The sequence below is a fragment of the Echeneis naucrates genome, chromosome 20 (genome assembly GCF_900963305.1).
Source record: "Echeneis naucrates chromosome 20, fEcheNa1.1, whole genome shotgun sequence".
Taxonomy (NCBI): domain Eukaryota; kingdom Metazoa; phylum Chordata; class Actinopteri; order Carangiformes; family Echeneidae; genus Echeneis; species Echeneis naucrates.
Genome location: NC_042530.1, coordinates 10,246,998 through 10,264,285, shown reverse-complemented (window position 1 = coordinate 10,264,285; position 17,288 = coordinate 10,246,998). Strand labels below are relative to the sequence as shown.

The window sequence follows — 17,288 nt, the reverse complement described above, 5'->3', positions numbered from 1 at the left end:
TATATATATATATATATATATATATATATATATATAAATAAATAAATAAAATAAAGACTGCTTACAGCCACGTGAAAAACATTTGTCTCCTCATTGAACAGTATTCGTGGGGACAGTGCACTGGCCTCATTTTCCATTCCTAAATCTTGCTTTTACTTAATTCCTGTCCACAAGCATAACTAAACATCACTATTAGAAAGCTAATGTTGTTGGCTGCACCATTTACTGTGACTAATTCCACTGCATAGTCATTAGTGTAGTGTACAATTTAATTCTTCTACCTCCTCCTGTTTATGACCTTTGTTAATTTCATTTGTTTATGATTGGCTCAGATTGTCTATTATTTGGAGACATTTTTATGATACTGAACTACAATGACAGTTTTCATTATGTTCTTTTGTAATTATCATTTTATAGTTATTTCTGTGGCTGAAAACCATTTTTCTGTAAGCAGTTGTAATCTTTTTTCCTGTTAAAATGAACTGAATTATGCAAAGAAGCACACTTGATTTCCAAAGTTTGAACCTTAATAAGCATCTAGTGTTTCTTAAAGCGGTTTTATGTTAGTGTTACTGGTTTGCAGTGATAGAACACTAATACAATAAAACCAAAAGATTTCTGAAGGCTTAACATCAAGGACTATATGTTTTCCCTGTGACAGTGTGAAGGGTGTCACTTTGCAAAAATGTCCATTAGATTGCTTTGGATTTCAAATGGTTGTCGAAATGACAGAATTGTTGGAACATGCACATAGACAAACACAGACATGCTGAACATCATATTCGCACTCTGTGATAATAGACGTTCAGACTCGTAGTGTTAATGGGAAGGCCTAAACACTTCAGGGACTTAGTGACCCCCAGGTCCATCTATATGCTGACAGCAGTCCTTCATTAGAAATGTGGTTGCAGAATGCCCACATGCAGTCCTTTCCATTAGAAACAAAGATTTTGAATACTTGGCAAGTTTGTATTTCAGTTTTTCCTGTGTAATACATTTAAGACATCCCTTTTTTTTGTAATCATTTTTATTTGCTTTTCATTTAAAACATTTCTAAAATCCAATTTTTGCTGTTCTGTTGTGTCATTATTGGGCAATCACAACCAGAGACAATGTTGCTGAATGTAAATTACACTATTAATGCAACCACTGCTGCGAAAGATACGGCATCCAATTTCATCATTGTTCTCCCAAATGGAACATACACAGAAGACAGGGAAGTTAAAAGACGAATTAACTAACACAAGTGTGAACATGAGACAGACTCACCTGTCACAATCTCCAGCAGTCATGTCATAGAGGTGATTGGCAGCTCCATCAGCACACGCTTTCAAGAGAGCTGTAGAGAGAAACCAGTAGAGACACTTTAGTCTGCTTCGATGAAAGGAATAAGTTTCCAATGAAAAATAAACCTCACTCTCACTGAAGAGACGCGTTACTCTCATACACAGTCCACTTCACTCTGGTTAAACGAAAGTGTATGATGACCTGCTATTTGTGCATTTTCTGAGAAGTTATTCTGAGATAGATCTTTGTTCATTGGCAGGTCTAAGAGCAACATTCATTCATTCATTCATTTTCAACAGCTTTCCATTTCCAGGTCAGTGGGGTGATGGAGCCAATCTCAGCTCACACTGGACGGGGGTCACCTTAGACAGGTCACCAGTCCATCACAGGGCCGACACACAGAGAAACAACCACTCACAGTCACACTCAGACCTACAGACAGTTTAGAGTCACCAGTTAGCCCAAACATGACGTCTTTGGATTGTGGGAGGAAACCCACACAGGCACGGGGAGAACATTCAAACGCCGCACAGAGAGGCCCCAGGCTGGGAACTGAACCCACATCCTTCTTATTTTGGGCAACAGCGCTAAGTACTATGCCAAAGTGCTGCCCATAATACTTTTATATCTTGTTATATCCATTTTTTGTCGCACACGTTTCTTGTGTTTTCTCTAAATTCCACACCACTCCTGACAAATAAATTGGGAGTTTTTGCTTCACCTAGTGGAAATGGTTCATTTCAGAATAGGCACCACATAGGTTTAACTGAACTGACCTAGCATTGTCTTCAAAGGAATATAAGTGTTACATTATAAAGATAAAAAAATATTACATGGTGATACATATATTTTGTGCCTTTTTGCAATTGGCAGTTTAATGCATATACTAAGTTGAAAATGATGCAACAATTCTTGAAGAAATCCTTTGATTCTCATAATGTTCAGTTTTTATTGAAGCTGTGTTAAAGAGGGGCAATAGTTTGTCTTCATGTTGAATTTTTCGTCTCTATCATTTCCCCTACCCTCATTAATTTGAATGAAATGGACTGAATATGAGAAATATTTTATACTTAAAACCTGAACATCAGCCAAGAAAGGTGTATTTGTTGCACTACTTTGTTGGACTAAATTCATTGTCGCTGGTTGTTCCTAACAAACTGAGTGGGTGTACATCTGACTGTCAGAGCCGTGAGTGACAACTTTACAAGAACACATTTTAAGAAAATATAAATCTAATGAATGATTCAAACACAGCAGCAGTTTATAAAGCAGTCTGAAAAAGGTCCTCAGCAGTTAGAGAGAAGTCACCATTCTGTTCTTGAAAGCATAACAAATAAGATACCACATACAGTACAAGTAAAGCATTATGGTTAATCATTTTTCCCTGTACAGGAAAAGTAAGAGAAAGAGCACTTATCTTCTCTGATTTTAAAAACAGACAAATGAGGTGGTGATTTGACTTTGTTAAAATGGTTTTCAACTCCTCGGAAATTATATGCAAACTATTTGCAAATGTATGCTCTTTCAAGGCCTCTATTCTATTCAAATCAAACAAGCAGTCTATTTTGTAAGAGCCCTTTTCAGTTCGGATCTGTTGGGGAGCACACAAGGGAAAAACTTCAAAGCAGCAGCAGTGGTTTTCTACTTGAACCTAGTTTAAAACTAACTAGAGCCTGCAGCAAATACACCAGCAAGATGATTGTTTTCTGTCTCATGGGCTTTCTTTTCTCAAACTGCGTCAATTTCAAAAAATCCATCTCTGAGTCTGCACCTGCCTCTTATTCTTTACACTAGACCATGTCACAAGTGATGACATGGTCTAGTGGACACACATTCCAAAGTGTACTTTTAATAAACTGTGCATTCTATAATGACTCAAATATCCAGGTTTTGCTCCATTTTAACACAATCAGGACACATTTAGCACACCTTAGTTATCCTACAGAACAAGCTCAATTCTCAAAAAGTTGTATTTTGCGTGTACCAAACTGAGGTAAGTAAATGAATACTACCTTGGATTTGATTTTCACTGAAACAACACAGACATCAAACTGTAACTACCATACTTCAGTGAAATGCATTTTACTGATTTTAAGTGAAACTAATAAATGTTAAATATTAAAGTCTCTTACAGTCACATGTAAAAAAAATAAATAAATAAATAAAAAAAAGTTGGGTTCATACTTAGCATAGCCATTAAACTGCACAGCCGTTATTCCTACAAATTATATTCTTAACTTCTATGCTATTAGCACAACTGCTCCTAAAAATAAGTGTAGTATGCAAAAATATATAATAAATTCCACCTACTCAATGCAAATTCGTAGACTGACACAAACAGCAAACTAGACCAAATTATAACTTTCAAATGGAGAAAAGTGATAATTCTCTTTCTCATTCTAACTATCTTTGGCTTGACCACTTAAAAAGTAAGAAAATTTACATGCATTTACATTGATGTAAATAAGACACTTATACTCAGGGAAGTGCTTTTATCTGTAACCCCTTCCACCTGCTGTGGATGTTTCACATCAAGAAATGATTAGAATGTAAATGACTCATTATCTCTGGCAAAGTGAAAAAGCTGGGAAACTTTTCAAATGGCAACTACTTCTTTAAGTTTAGTGGTTACAGACTGTAAAGCCATCAGTCATTATCTGTGTATAACTATCCACACACACACACACACACCGAATCATTTTTGACTTGGGGGTTCTACAACAGTTACTTCTGTCTGTCAATCATTTCCTGCATTTGCAAGGCATCATGCCATCCAAAAAAAAAGAAAGAAAAAGCAACAGTTAATCTGGTGTGTGCAGACACGCGCATGCACGTGCACACACAGACATAAAACTCTGCTCTATAGCACAACCAGTGCAATCCTTCTGATGCCAGTAATCAACATGTTTCATTGAAAGCAAGATACGGGTTTTGCAAATTTTCTGGTTGTTGTTATTTATTTGTGTCTGGACTCAATTGCATATTTCCAATGTGTACTTTTTAAATGTTTGTAATCAGGAATACTTGATATGTTCTTGCTGGTTCAATCACTATGAAGAACTAAGGGGCACATTTTGTTCAGTGTTATAATTAATGTCCTTGAGTGTATAACCATTATCTTATGTTTTGCAGCCCTAACAGTCCCTGCCTGAATGTCAAAAACAGCTTAATTCTCCTATTATTTTAAGGTCTCTGTTCTTTACACACATTAAAAAGTTCAAGTTTATTCTTGACTTCCTAAAAAAACTTCATATTCTTTGAAATATAAAATGTCCTGTCTGTAGGTATGTTACTGTGTTACCAACATCCCATTTATGTTCACAATAAACTGCAATGATAGGTAAACTGAATCTGAGATCTCTGCATTTCATCAAAAGTCAATTAAGTAAAAACATCTTCATGCTTCCATTGAGAACATGATTCTTCAGCTATATGTATCAATTTTCACAATACTGTGAGTCCAATAGCCTAACCAACTTCTTCTATAGAATATAGAGAATTTGAATTCCACAATCTAGCTCAATAGGAAACCTCATACAGAGGCATAGTTCAGTGATATGACACAAGCTGAGCAAGGACAGCAGAAGCAGTCAGAAGAGATGACCTTGTAAATAAACTAGCTATCATAATTCCTCCCTGCAGGCTTCAGAACCAAATGCTGCTGTCATTCACTCTGCTGAGTGATAGATACATATGGTTCGTATGAGATAATGCAATTCCTTGCACACTACTCTACTAAACCTGTCATTTCAGTTCCTTTTAATCATCCACGTCAGTCCTGAGTTTGATGCAGAGAAGGAGCCTCCGCAGGTTCATGCACGCACACACACACTGCTGTGGGGAACGTTCTCTATTAAAGCTTTCCAGTATCGATGAGGTTAGTGGTGAGGATTAATACCTGTCAGTTGAGGGCTTTAGTGCAGTACAGGAGAGGGCAAACGGTCACCAAGAGCGGTGAAAAGATTATCATCCTCATTATAATGCTTTGACACCCTCCCCTCATCTATCAGTCCACCTCTCCGCCTCCATCTGTCACCCTGTCTCCAGAACCACTCAACTTTCCAAAACTCTCCTTGAATTTGATTGATTCCTAGCAAAAACATCTCCTTTTATTTCTCTCTTGCTCCACTCCATCCTCCTCTCCATTATTCTAGGTGGTAAAATTTCAGCAGGCCTTCCACTACAGTGGCTTTTCTGTTCTGTTGACACTCCTAACTGAATTTGCTTTATTCCTCTCTTTAGATTCCTATCCATCAGTTCTTGCTGACAGCTTTTTTCTTCCAATTGTCAACACACCCATTTGTGATATCTGACAGGTGTACTTGAATTTAGTGGAGGCTATGTGAATGTGCTCGCCAAAACATTCCAACCACATTATCCAAAATTGCCTTGATTGCAAGGACAGCACTTGACTGACTGATGGCTGATGCAACAAATGATCAAACGAGACACTTATAGTAAACACAGGCACATTTTTTTCTCCTGTAGTGAGAGAGAGAGAGAGAGAGAGAGAGAGAGAGAGACGCCTTTGCTGATTGCTTTATTGAATTACTTGTTTGTACTGTTACACAGTGACTATGTGAAGGATGTGTATGTAAATAAATTAGTGACTGAGTGAGTGACTGACTGACTAGGTGAGCAAGTGAGCGACTGATGGACTTGATGAGTGAGTGGATGCGTGAGTGAGATAAGCAGGCTGATCCAAATTCACAACATCGCACTAGGCACCTGTAAATGAGCTTTCCTTTGATCAGAGCTGCGCTCTTCCAGCCTACATCGCTCCTCTGCTCCCTGCTGCTCTACCTCTCCCACAGGTGATGAGCAGGCCCCAGGAGTACCACATCAGAGGACCTGAGAGCGTTGTGTGTATGTGTGTGCGGATGTCTGTGTCTGCAAGGGTGGAGACCTCCGGAGAGTGACACACACTGACATCTGCTTATCCCATAAACAACATTAAAATTACATGGCATCTCAAGTGAGGAATGATAAACTTGCTACAAGCGCATCTTTCATCAAACTGGGAGGGATCTGAAATATGCCATTCACAAACAATCATCATCCTGTCAAAACTTCTTCAAGTCCCAGTGCAGTGCCGCCAAGATCAAAACTGATCACAAAAGTTTCAGTTGCACTATCTCTGACATCCACACCACAGGACTGATACATTGCTTGTGGCACTTCAAAGATGGGCTAAAATCTCTCTGAAAGTTTTTCATAAGTAGCCTTATCTAAATGTGACCAAATGCCCAAATCTACCATATGACAGTATCAAGTGTTACCAAACTGACAAAGTATATCGAATATCTCTCGCGGTGATCTCCAAATGGTACAGCCAGTTGATTGGGTGATTCAGTGCAATGTTTTCCTTGATGATAATGATTCATGTTCCCATATTACCAGCAATTTTTGAATGTGATAGCAAAACAACCAACTAAAGGATATGGGAAACAATCCATTTATGTAAAATTTTATCCTGACATTTAGTAAAACTTTGGGCTCGTCACGGTTTGGAAATAAGGATATTAAACCAAAAATATCAATCTACAATACTCTGTGGAGGGTTATTTACAATTAATATAGCATAAACAATCCAGCACGAGTCCAATATATGTTGTGCTGAGATAGTGGAAAGACAATTTATACTTAATATTGAAAAAAAATATCCTCAATTTAGATATCACTTGCCTGAAAAAAATTTAACTGGATTTTCGAATGTATTTCAAATTGAATTATTGTAACTATGGAAAACTACTCTGGATGTACAGTGTGAAATTGACGAGCATCAATTGAGCTATTTTATTTACATTTCTCATCAAAATTAATGTGATGAATGATTTATGTTTTTCTTCCTTTAACATATTTTATATTTTTTGTCATATTTTAATAATTGCTTACCTTACTACACTACGTGAAGAACTTTAATCTTGGGGCAACGGGCAACCATTGGAGGAAACTGCTTTGTCAGATGTCATTAAACATTTTTGCGGTCCTATAGCGAAAGGAACAACGAAAGAGAGCAGCAGCTGTCTGTGTGACTGCTGTGCAAGGGAAAGAGCTTAGGGGCCCCAGGTTTTTTGCTACGTTGATTAAAAAAATAAAATGAAATCCAAGCTGTGTTTTTTGAAATTCGATGTGATTTTAATCACAGTCTCAAAGTTTGTTTAGTAACTTCTCTCCAAGATTACATAAGTTGTAAGTTTGTACATGCAATTATTCCAGAAATTTTTCTGACAATATTTTTTTGGTTGTTTTGTTTTGTTTCGTGATTTAATAGTCAAATGGTTGAGAACCACTAATCCGAGTCACTTCTTTTCACTCCACTCTTGAAAACACATTCAGTTCGGCTCTGTATCTGATAATTTTATGAGATGCCAAAGAAAAGCAAATGTGGGATACAGGTTGGGATGACACTTTCTGATTTAAAAGTTCAAAGTCAGCTTTGCATATTTAATACATCACAGCCAAGTAGCACAACTGCCATGCATCAGCGCATCTCATAAGCAACACTTCAGGGAGACTGGGGTTCCACCTCCCTTCAAAAACATATTTTTTCCTTTTTAACAATAAGGCTTTTGTGCATGTTTTACAGTTCTTTGAATTCCTCTTTTTTCTCATTTACACTGATAACAGGTCTTCGCATATTCATGAAGCAGATGAAAATCAAATCCATTATTATATCCTCTAGTTACATAAACTTTGTAGGAGTCTTTTCTTGGAGATTTTCTTGGTTCAAAAACTGCCAGCAAGCTTTTGACCTGTATCTTAGCATTAGAATACCCCTAGGCATGACAGTTATCCAACACTGCTGAAGTGGAGCCATTCAAAGAGCAACAAGTGCTGGATGTCTCAGCGTGAATGTGATCTATAGCTGATGTAATTACTGCCCTTTTACCAGCAGAAAAATTTCCTTTTTCGTGATGCAGGAAAATCTGAAATTTAAAACTCAGTCCTCACCTATACCAAGTTTGTAAGATGAGTCTTGTACCATCTTGAATGGTGAAACGTGAGGGACAGCAACAGAAGCAACAGAAATGTTTCCCAGAAATTTGTTTTTTAGTCTGATCTGGTCTAGTCTCTCCTCTCTGCAGGGGTCCGGTCTCTGGTCTGGTCCTGTCTCTGGTCTAGTCTGGACTGAGTTTGACATGAGCTTCATAGTGTGCAAGGTTTGCAAAATGAGGAACCTATGTTTAAATGCACTTTTTTTTTTTTTATGAAGAGATATTTTTATTTTTGTAACTTAAGCAACATGTGATATTGCTTTTATGCAACAGTTCCATCTAAGCATGGATAAATGTTTAAAACTTAATAAATGTGAAAAAGACACTTTAACGTCTCCATTTGTCATTCTGACTTGCAAAGCAAACTGGAGTAGATCATGGGGACCCTTTGCACACCTATAGCGTGAAGCAGAAATCATTATGAATGAAATCATTTTGAATCGAAAGTCGATTTTGAATCGAATCGTAGCGCCAAAAATCGAAAATCAAAATTAATTGTGAGTTAGGAAAAAATTCCCACTCCTCGTAAACATGTCTGATCATAGCCCTAGCTAGTTTCTCTCCGCAGTCTCTTGGCAGGCTGGTGTAGAAGACTAAAAATATATTTAAAAATCTGATGCATTAAGATGCATCAATAACTGTTTTATCATCAAATCAGAGCCCTTTGAATCATAATTGAATTTGATGTTTGCTCTCATCTGTGTATATATGTAGATTTGTTCATACTAATGCTGCTCCGTCCTCACTACATGGAGTGAGCACTTCCTGCCTGCGCTCACATTATTTACCCACCAGTTATACAGAAAATGTATAGACACTTGAATAAATCTGTTGAGATGTGCAAAGATTGCTACTACTGAAAGATCTTACAATTGCTATACATGCCACTGATAAAAACAAACTGTCCATTTTAGTATATGAATACGTCTTGAGAAGCAGATGGTCTATGAAGGTAATGCTTGAAATGAATTCTGTCCTTGTTGTTTAAAACATAAGATTCCTTATAAAAATATCTGTAAAGTTTAATCACCCTTTAAGTTTAAAACCCAGGCCCATTTTGTTTTCATTATTGTAGGCATAACTCAGTGATTTCACAGGTGCCTTAAATATGAGTATATTGCCCCTGTTTAGCTGTAAATCCGTTAGATAAAAATTTGATCAAAAATGTGAATTAAAATTAATGTTTTGGGTTTTTCTTTTTCTTTAAATTCCTGGCTCTCTCTCCAGGGGTACCAAAATTGTGTAGCTTACTCAGTCCTTGTTGTTTAAAAGTACTTAAGTTTTAAGTATAATTGTTTAGGTCAAAGAAAGAGATACATAAGGTCATCCTTGCTGAAAGGGAACTTATTTTTGGAAAAAGAATGGAAGAAAAGACGTCTTTACCTTCATTAAAACATCTCACAGGAAATGTGAGCAGGGGGTTGGGGAACAACATGGCATATTATATTGTCTTGCAATGTTGATATACTGCAGTTATGATTTTGCACAGTGAAGGCTCCACAGGCTAAAGAGCACATACAGACTTAAAAAAAGAAACACACGATCAGTGTAAGCTTATGCAAAAATGACTTAAGTGATATGAGAAGGGTCGGTTTGATCCACAGTGGTGATGTGTGCAATCTCTACCTTTACTCCAGAGTTTGTGTAGGTAGTCCTTATCCAGAGGCTGGTTCAGAATGATCAGACAGACCTTTAGGGACCCTGGAGAATGAGTCAAGAGGAAGAGGACCTATGAATCTCCCCAATAATTGGAACAATCAGGCAGTGCCACAGACAAAGAGCAACAGTATAATTACCAAATAGCAAAAACAGTAAAGACATTTTTTGCATGTTTAAAACAACAGCTTTTAAATACAGATTGGAGGCGATTTTTTGTGGTACTAAATGTACTAAATTAAGAAGAAAATTAAAACAAAGCAATGATAATGAGGTCATTACCATGCTCTACATGGAGAGAAGAGAACAAGATAGGATTACAAGCAGAAATCATTTCAAACAAGTCTCAGTTTCATCAGAGTTCAAAAGTTTTTCCAGCCCATGCAATTTTAAGATACAAGGGATTTGTTTGCAACATCAAAAGATAACAAAACAAGACCAAAGTATAGACAATGTGTGTCTATTATGCCATGGCTTCCCTCCACTACATTCTTGACCTGGGGTCTTTATTATTCCAAAAAGGGGAGGAATCTTTATGCCTGCAGTCCTGTCATTACTGCTCATCTGAATATCCTGACCTTGGTGAAACCCCATGTATACCTACATGAAAACAAAGGAAAGCTTTTGTCAAAATGACAAAATGACAGCAACTTTTCATCCTATGGCTCCTCTCATTCCTCTCAGTGCGCCTCCATGCTTCGGTGTCAAAGTCTCTGTCCCAGTTATGGATTTAGCATTTCATAAATCTATTTTCGCCCTTCAACCAGCCATCCATCTTGCTTTAAGCTTTTCTTTTGCTCTGCTGCTAATGCAGATCCCCTGAGTAGTACTTTAGAATTGTCATTTTTCTATCTCAAAGAGAAAGAAAGAGTCATAGGACACTCATTGACAAAGTAAAACACAAGGCTGCTAGAGAAGATTTCATGGACCAAAGAACATGTTTTTCCCCTGCCTTCACACTTAGTCATTTCATTGCTTGCTTATTTATCTTTCCTTTTCATGTCTGGCCTTATGAATAATTTTTCTTATCAATTTTTTTTAACTTGCTCCCTTTCATAGCAATGCCAAGAAGCCTAGGAACTCTGAAAAATTCTGTGATTACAATCCCCACCTCCTTTTTCTCCTAAGCTGTCTTGATATAAATTCAACGCGACTGGATACCAATTTTGGGGCAGCATGACAGGTCATATCTAGTAAAGCTTGTATCTTCCCCAGCACGCCTTTCTGATACATCATGAAGGCAAAAGGAGACTGGGATAGCAGCAATGAAGAAGAGATGAGAATCTACTTTAGGTGTCATGAAATTGTCATTGCAAAATGTGTATCAGTTTTGCGCTGGGGAAAAATAAAAAAACAAAAACATATTTCTTAGAAAAACTATGCCAAGGGAATATGATGAGTAAAAAAAGCATCCGTTGGGTTTGTGACTTTGTTGCAATGGCAGACTTGATGTTAAAAAGTTCACATCACTGGAAAGTCATTACCAAAGGAAAGTCAAACCCTGCCAATTATGGTAAAAGTAAGGGGAGAAAAAGAGGATGAAGGGGAGACACAAAGAGAGGAAAATAAAGGGGAGCGCATGGAGGAATAGGTGGGAGAAAGAAAGAGGAGTAGTTTTGTCAGTCTTGTCTCTTAATTGGCTGGAGGTATACAGAGAACAAAAGACAAACTTGACCAGCCGTGACTTTTCAGGTAACCCTTTCGCCACATGAAGACTTGCCTCTCTGGGCGCACACGAGAGGCATTGAGGCCTTTTTTGGCACTTTGTTCAAAGAAATGTCACCTTGAGATTCTCTGTCAGACAGCATAAATACCACAAAAAACATATTCTCATACAGGAAAAGCCTGAGCACATGAACAATTGCAAATTTTTGAAATTTAAAAAAGGGAGTTTTAGAATGTGGGCATCAAGGGTCTGGTTTTATATTTTCCTTCATGAGTCTACATAAGCATTTCCTGTCGGAGATTAAATTAAAGACGTCACACAAATATTCTCAAAATGTATGCAATAAGGAAAATTGTTTCACTATTTCATACAGCGCAAAAGATATTTAAAAGTGCATAAGTCAGGGAATCTGAAAAACATCATCTTTCATAGCAAGTGTCAGTTCTATTTGTGAAATTATATCATCAAATGGATGTGTGTGTGTGCTCCGATTTGTTCTGTTCTACAACAATTTGTGGGTTATTTGCACATGCTTTGAAAGCAGTGTATAATGCTTGGCTAACACATTTGTGCAAACAAACCCCGGCAAACATTTGTTTGAATGGATGCTTCAAAACTGCTGATAGCTTCCCATCAGAAATGAGTGTCTCTTGACTGATGTTAACCTTTGTGTTATTGATTTCCTAGCTCTGCAAGCATAGAAAATCAACAGTTCTGCACGCTCGCCGGGAAAAACTCACAAGTTCAAGAATGCATGTACCAAGAGAGGCATGTACAAACATATGTACCAAGAAAGTACAGCAATTACAGTAGCCCTTGTAGAAAACAATAAAGACTTGGAATCTAATGCAATCATGATAGCCTCTGCTTAGTCGCTCCATTTCTGACTCATTTGGTCGGCACAGAACATGGATAGTTCATTATGCTCGGTGCCCCAAAAATGTGAAAAAAATAAAAATATATAAATAAATCATATTGTGGAGGAAATGAACTGTGATTTGAAATAACTGTCTTGGTCAGCCCAAACTCAAGCCACATCGATACACAGATGAGAGGGGGGGGGGGGGGGGGGGGGGGGGAGAACAAACAAACAAACAATAAATGTTTGCACCAGCACAAACAAACATGATTGATAAATAATGAACTGGAGTGTGATAAACACGCTTTTTATCAATGTTGAAAAATGTTATTGTGAAATGAGATATCCAGTATTGATTGAAATAGCTTATTCAAATGATAATAGTATCAATTAATAATTCAGACATAGCTTAATCAAATTCATTTGTTTTCTTTATTACACACACATACAATCACTTCAGAAGCACTGCACCATGCATTCTTGCTCTGTGCCCATTTGGTCAAGTATATTCTTCTTTTGTAAAATAACTCCAGGAACACACCACCACCAAATATTTCCATATCTGGTCAGTAAACAATACACAGCATGCTTATTGTGTGTTTATATAACAGCGTCATCTGTGAATGCTGTATGCCTAAGAATCTTAGATGAGATGACACCACTGAGTGTTGAGGGGACATTTTGTTGATTTTTCACTCCTGCTTTCTTCATTGACCTTACTGTTGTTGGACAATATAACCACAATACATGTGGACAAATCAATTGCAGCACTATTCAGAATAAAATTAGATATCTGAAAACACGGATAGAAACAGCTTCTATAGCTGTAACACAAGACGGACATAAGAGACAGAAGGGGTAACTACATGTGCTTGCTGTTTGTTCTACAGGCCAAACTGTGGTACAATCTCCTTGACCTTTTCATCATGTATAAAACCTGCCCTTAGGTTCTGATCAGCTTTCCTCCTCACATACACCACCAGGGAACTCACATAAACCTTGACCTGAGCGCAATGGCTAAAGGCAGCTTGTAACCAGCTTCCTGCTCAAGTCTCCAGGGCAATCACCGCTGCCTATTTGAAGCTGCTTCTTCTTTTTTTTTTTTTTGTACAAGCATCAGCAGACACAGAATTAATCTTACAACAAAAAATGAGATTGTGTCTATTAAAATTTTTTGGAGTCAAATGTCAGATTTTAAGTGGATACACTAAAGACCCTTTTCAGGTAAGCTCATTAGGTATGGAGCCAAACAAGAGGAAAATGAATACGTTTCCTGATAAGAGACACACAGATTATCTTTGGTAAAGTCCTGCTATGTGCGTGGGAATAACCCGCTAATTTAGACTGGGTGTGAACATACAATTAGCACACATTACAATAAAATATGACTTTGATTGGACAGTATTCTGCGCATGTGTGTCTGTTAGGGACTACCTGAGGGCAGCAGGCAGTCCAAAGGCGTCAGCACTTTATCCATAGCCAGAAGCCACAGGAGCCCGTGTTTAATCAGCTAACTCACCTGGAAATGAGAAAATACACACTGTTGCGACTCTTGTGTTTATTTTCAGTTTTTTTTATTTCTTCTTTGTTCTTTGCCTTTCAAAGGAATCTTACGATATCATCAGCTTTACTGTGGGATAATTATTTTCCCTCAACCAATTAGACACACAAACACAGTTACAAGAGCACGATGATGCTGAGGTTGCAGTCCTGGTTATTTTATTATCATTATTATTTGCTGTTTTGTTTTTGTTTTTTTTGCAGTCCATAAAATGTAGGTGAATATGAATTAAAATAATGAAAGAACACTGTCACCCAATTTCTTTTTGTAAATTAGATTCAACTTTATTTTGGTTGTGCAGAGAGCAGGTAAAGAGCCAAATAAATGCAGTTTGTGGAAGCAATGAAACTGCATTTCTTTTCCATTTCATTACAGTCCAAAAGCTAAAGATTTTCACTTTACAGTAAAATAAAAACAGCAAATGGCCATGTTAAACTAAATGATGTTGCCACGATGTTGATGATGATGCAGTTAAACAATTAAATATATATTCAAAGGCCAATTGATTGTGCTTTCTTCAGCTAATTGACTTATCATTGCAACTTACAGAAAGTTGTCACAGAACCATAAAAAAAAAAAACAAAAAACCACAAAGCAGCATTTTTTCCCATAAAGCTGAAAAAACAATAACTGATCAGTGAATCATCAGGGACCTATTCTGCAACCAATATGATGAAACACAATTTCAATGATTTCTCTTGTAAAAAATACAAAATGTTTGTTTGCTGTGTCTCTCAGTCACGTATGATAATGCATGACATATTTCAGGAGTGCTTGGACACAACAAGGAAAGGGTACAAGGGTACAAACTGGGTACAAACTGTACAAACTAACCCTTTTGACGTAGTCAAAGCGTGAGTTGTGTAGCAGAGTATACATTTATACTCATTTTAATATGCTGCTCAAAAGAATTCGAGGAACATTTTGGAAATGCATTAGACCTCAATGTGGAAAAAAAACATGTTGGATATCTATACTGATATGGACTGGGTATTGTGTTATGAATGAAAGGATGCCACATAGTTGGTGAAAATGAAACTTGGTACTCAGTTGTTTGTATGGCATGCTCCTAGTGAGACAACGGAAGGTGTCCTGGGTTATCTCCTCCCAGATCTGGACCAGGGCATCACTGAGCTCCTGGACAGTCTGAGCTGCAACATTGTGGCGCTGGATGAATGGAAACATAATGTCCCAGAGCACTTATATTGGATTTAGGTCAGGAGAGCATGGGGGCCAGTCAATGGAACCATTTCTTTCATCCTCCAGGGACTGCATGCATACTCTTGCCAAATGAGGCTGTGCACCAGGAGGAACCCAGGACCCACTGCACCAGCGAAGGGTCTGGCAAGGGGTCCAAGGATTTCATCCCATTATCTAATGGCCTAATGGCATTCTGGGTGCTGTTGTCGAGCCTGTAGAGGTCTGTGTGTCCCTCCATGGATATGCCTCTCAGGGTCATACCATCACTGACCCACCACGCTGAACGATGTTACAGGCAGCATATGGTTCTCTGCAGCTCCTCCAGACCCTTTCCAATCCATCACATTTGCTCAGGGGACACCTGCTCTCATCTGTGAAAAGCACAAGACCCCAATGGTGGACCTGCCAGCTCTAGTGTTCGATGGTAAATGCCAGTGGAGCTCCACAGCACCGGGCAGTAAGCCCAGAGCCCACTAGAGGCCCACCCTTTTGAAGTCTATTTCAGATTTTTTTGGTCTGACATTCACACCAGTGGCCTGCTGGTGGTCATTTTAGAGGGCTCTGGCAGTGCTCACCCGGTTCCTCCTCCACGCTCTTGATACTGTGCTGGGAAACAAAGCAAACCTTCTGGCAATGGCACCTTATTGATGTACCATCCCGGAGGAGCTGGACTTACTGTGCAGCCTCTGTAAGGTCCAGGTATCCCCTCCTGCTACCAGCAGTGACAGCAACCGTAGTGAAAACTATGTCCGTGGCCTCTAGCTGTGAAACCATTGCTGTCTGCTGCGGTGCTTGTTTGACTGACTTGATGCTTTACTTGGATTAAAAAGTGCTTCTTTACTTTTTAAGCAGTACATCTTTTAACCTTACATTGTACGCATCTGTCATGGATATTTGTTACCAGTCGTATTGTTGATTCTCGGATCGAGTCATTTCACAGACTGGATTAAACAGCTCGCACGGCGTATTAAGCAACAAGGTTGAGTAGCCTGAATGAAAAGCCCCCCCCGGACAGTAAGGGTGTCAGCAGCAGCTCTGTGTCGGACTGTGGTTGTAGTTTTCACATCCTTACCGGCTCTCGCTCCGTCTCTCAGCGGCTTCAACGCAGCTGCGGCATGGACCCAAACAGCCGCCCGTCCTCCTCAGCTCAGTCTCCACTCCCCCGACAAAATCAGCACAAATGCTGACACAAATGCTGACACCGAGTTACGCTGCTAAAAAAAAAAAAAATAAAATTTTTTTCCGCTGCTAAAAAAAAAAAAAAAAAAAAATGCGACTACCTATTTTAAAGTTGTTACTCTCGTATTTTATACAATTTTTTGAAAAAAAAAAAAAAAAAAACAGACTTCCGCCAATGACGTTAAAAACAGTCGACGAGAGAGGGAGGAGGGGGACGGCTTTAGTCATGGGGACATCTAGAGGCTGAAGAGCGAAACTACCCTTTCTTTCGTGCACAGAAGTGTTTTTTTAAGACTCTGGGGTTCTCCAACAAATTGAGGAATAATTTAATTTCAGTATGAACCTCATTCGCTGGAAATTCTCCTGATGAATGAGGGGTGATTCTAATCACTGCCTCCACCCTTCACTCACTAACTAGCTCCATCGCCCCATGACGACACAGATAGGCTACAAGACACACATCTCCTTATTGAATTATAAATGTAGGGGTGTAGCGTATTTAAAAGAAAATTAATGTCATTAAGTCTTAAAGCATATCTGCATGCTTTGCACCTTAGACCCAAACACTTTTGTGGAATGAGAGTATTTTTATTCTAATTCAGTTTAGTTGAGCATTAAAGGCACATCAGTTCTAATACCATACATTTTATTGAGTATCTGCTCAAGGTCCCCTTCTTCTTGTTCTGTGTGCGAGCTGAAAAAACGGGGTGCTCCCACACAGCCATGTCTGTAAATGAGGCATGAACAAAGTGGCTGAGATCAACTATTCAACACAATCAGTGACATGCTCATGCACAGGACAGGGAAAGGAAGGGAGGAGGGTAAATGGGGAAAAGTAACGGTCTTTGCACAGGAAAGGAATTGTTCCAATTTAAGGAGTAC

General features: G+C 38.4%; 1 protein-coding gene across 2 annotated transcripts in view; it reads right to left on the bottom strand.

Moving 5' to 3' along the window:
• The window catches only part of tpk1 (thiamin pyrophosphokinase 1), a 59,223-nt gene extending 42,806 nt beyond the window's left edge, over positions 1-16,417 (bottom strand). For both annotated transcript variants that reach the window (XM_029529456.1, XM_029529457.1), the window contains exons 1-4: positions 16,300-16,417; positions 13,901-13,985; positions 9,912-9,986; positions 1,270-1,339 (exon numbers count right to left, since the gene is read on the bottom strand). In XM_029529456.1, coding sequence (XP_029385316.1) covers positions 1,270-1,339; positions 9,912-9,986; positions 13,901-13,943 — 188 coding nt within the window. In that variant the 5' untranslated portion in view covers positions 13,944-13,985; positions 16,300-16,417. The remainder of the gene's footprint in view (positions 1-1,269; positions 1,340-9,911; positions 9,987-13,900; positions 13,986-16,299) is intronic.
• Positions 16,418-17,288: the final 871 nt, after the last annotated feature.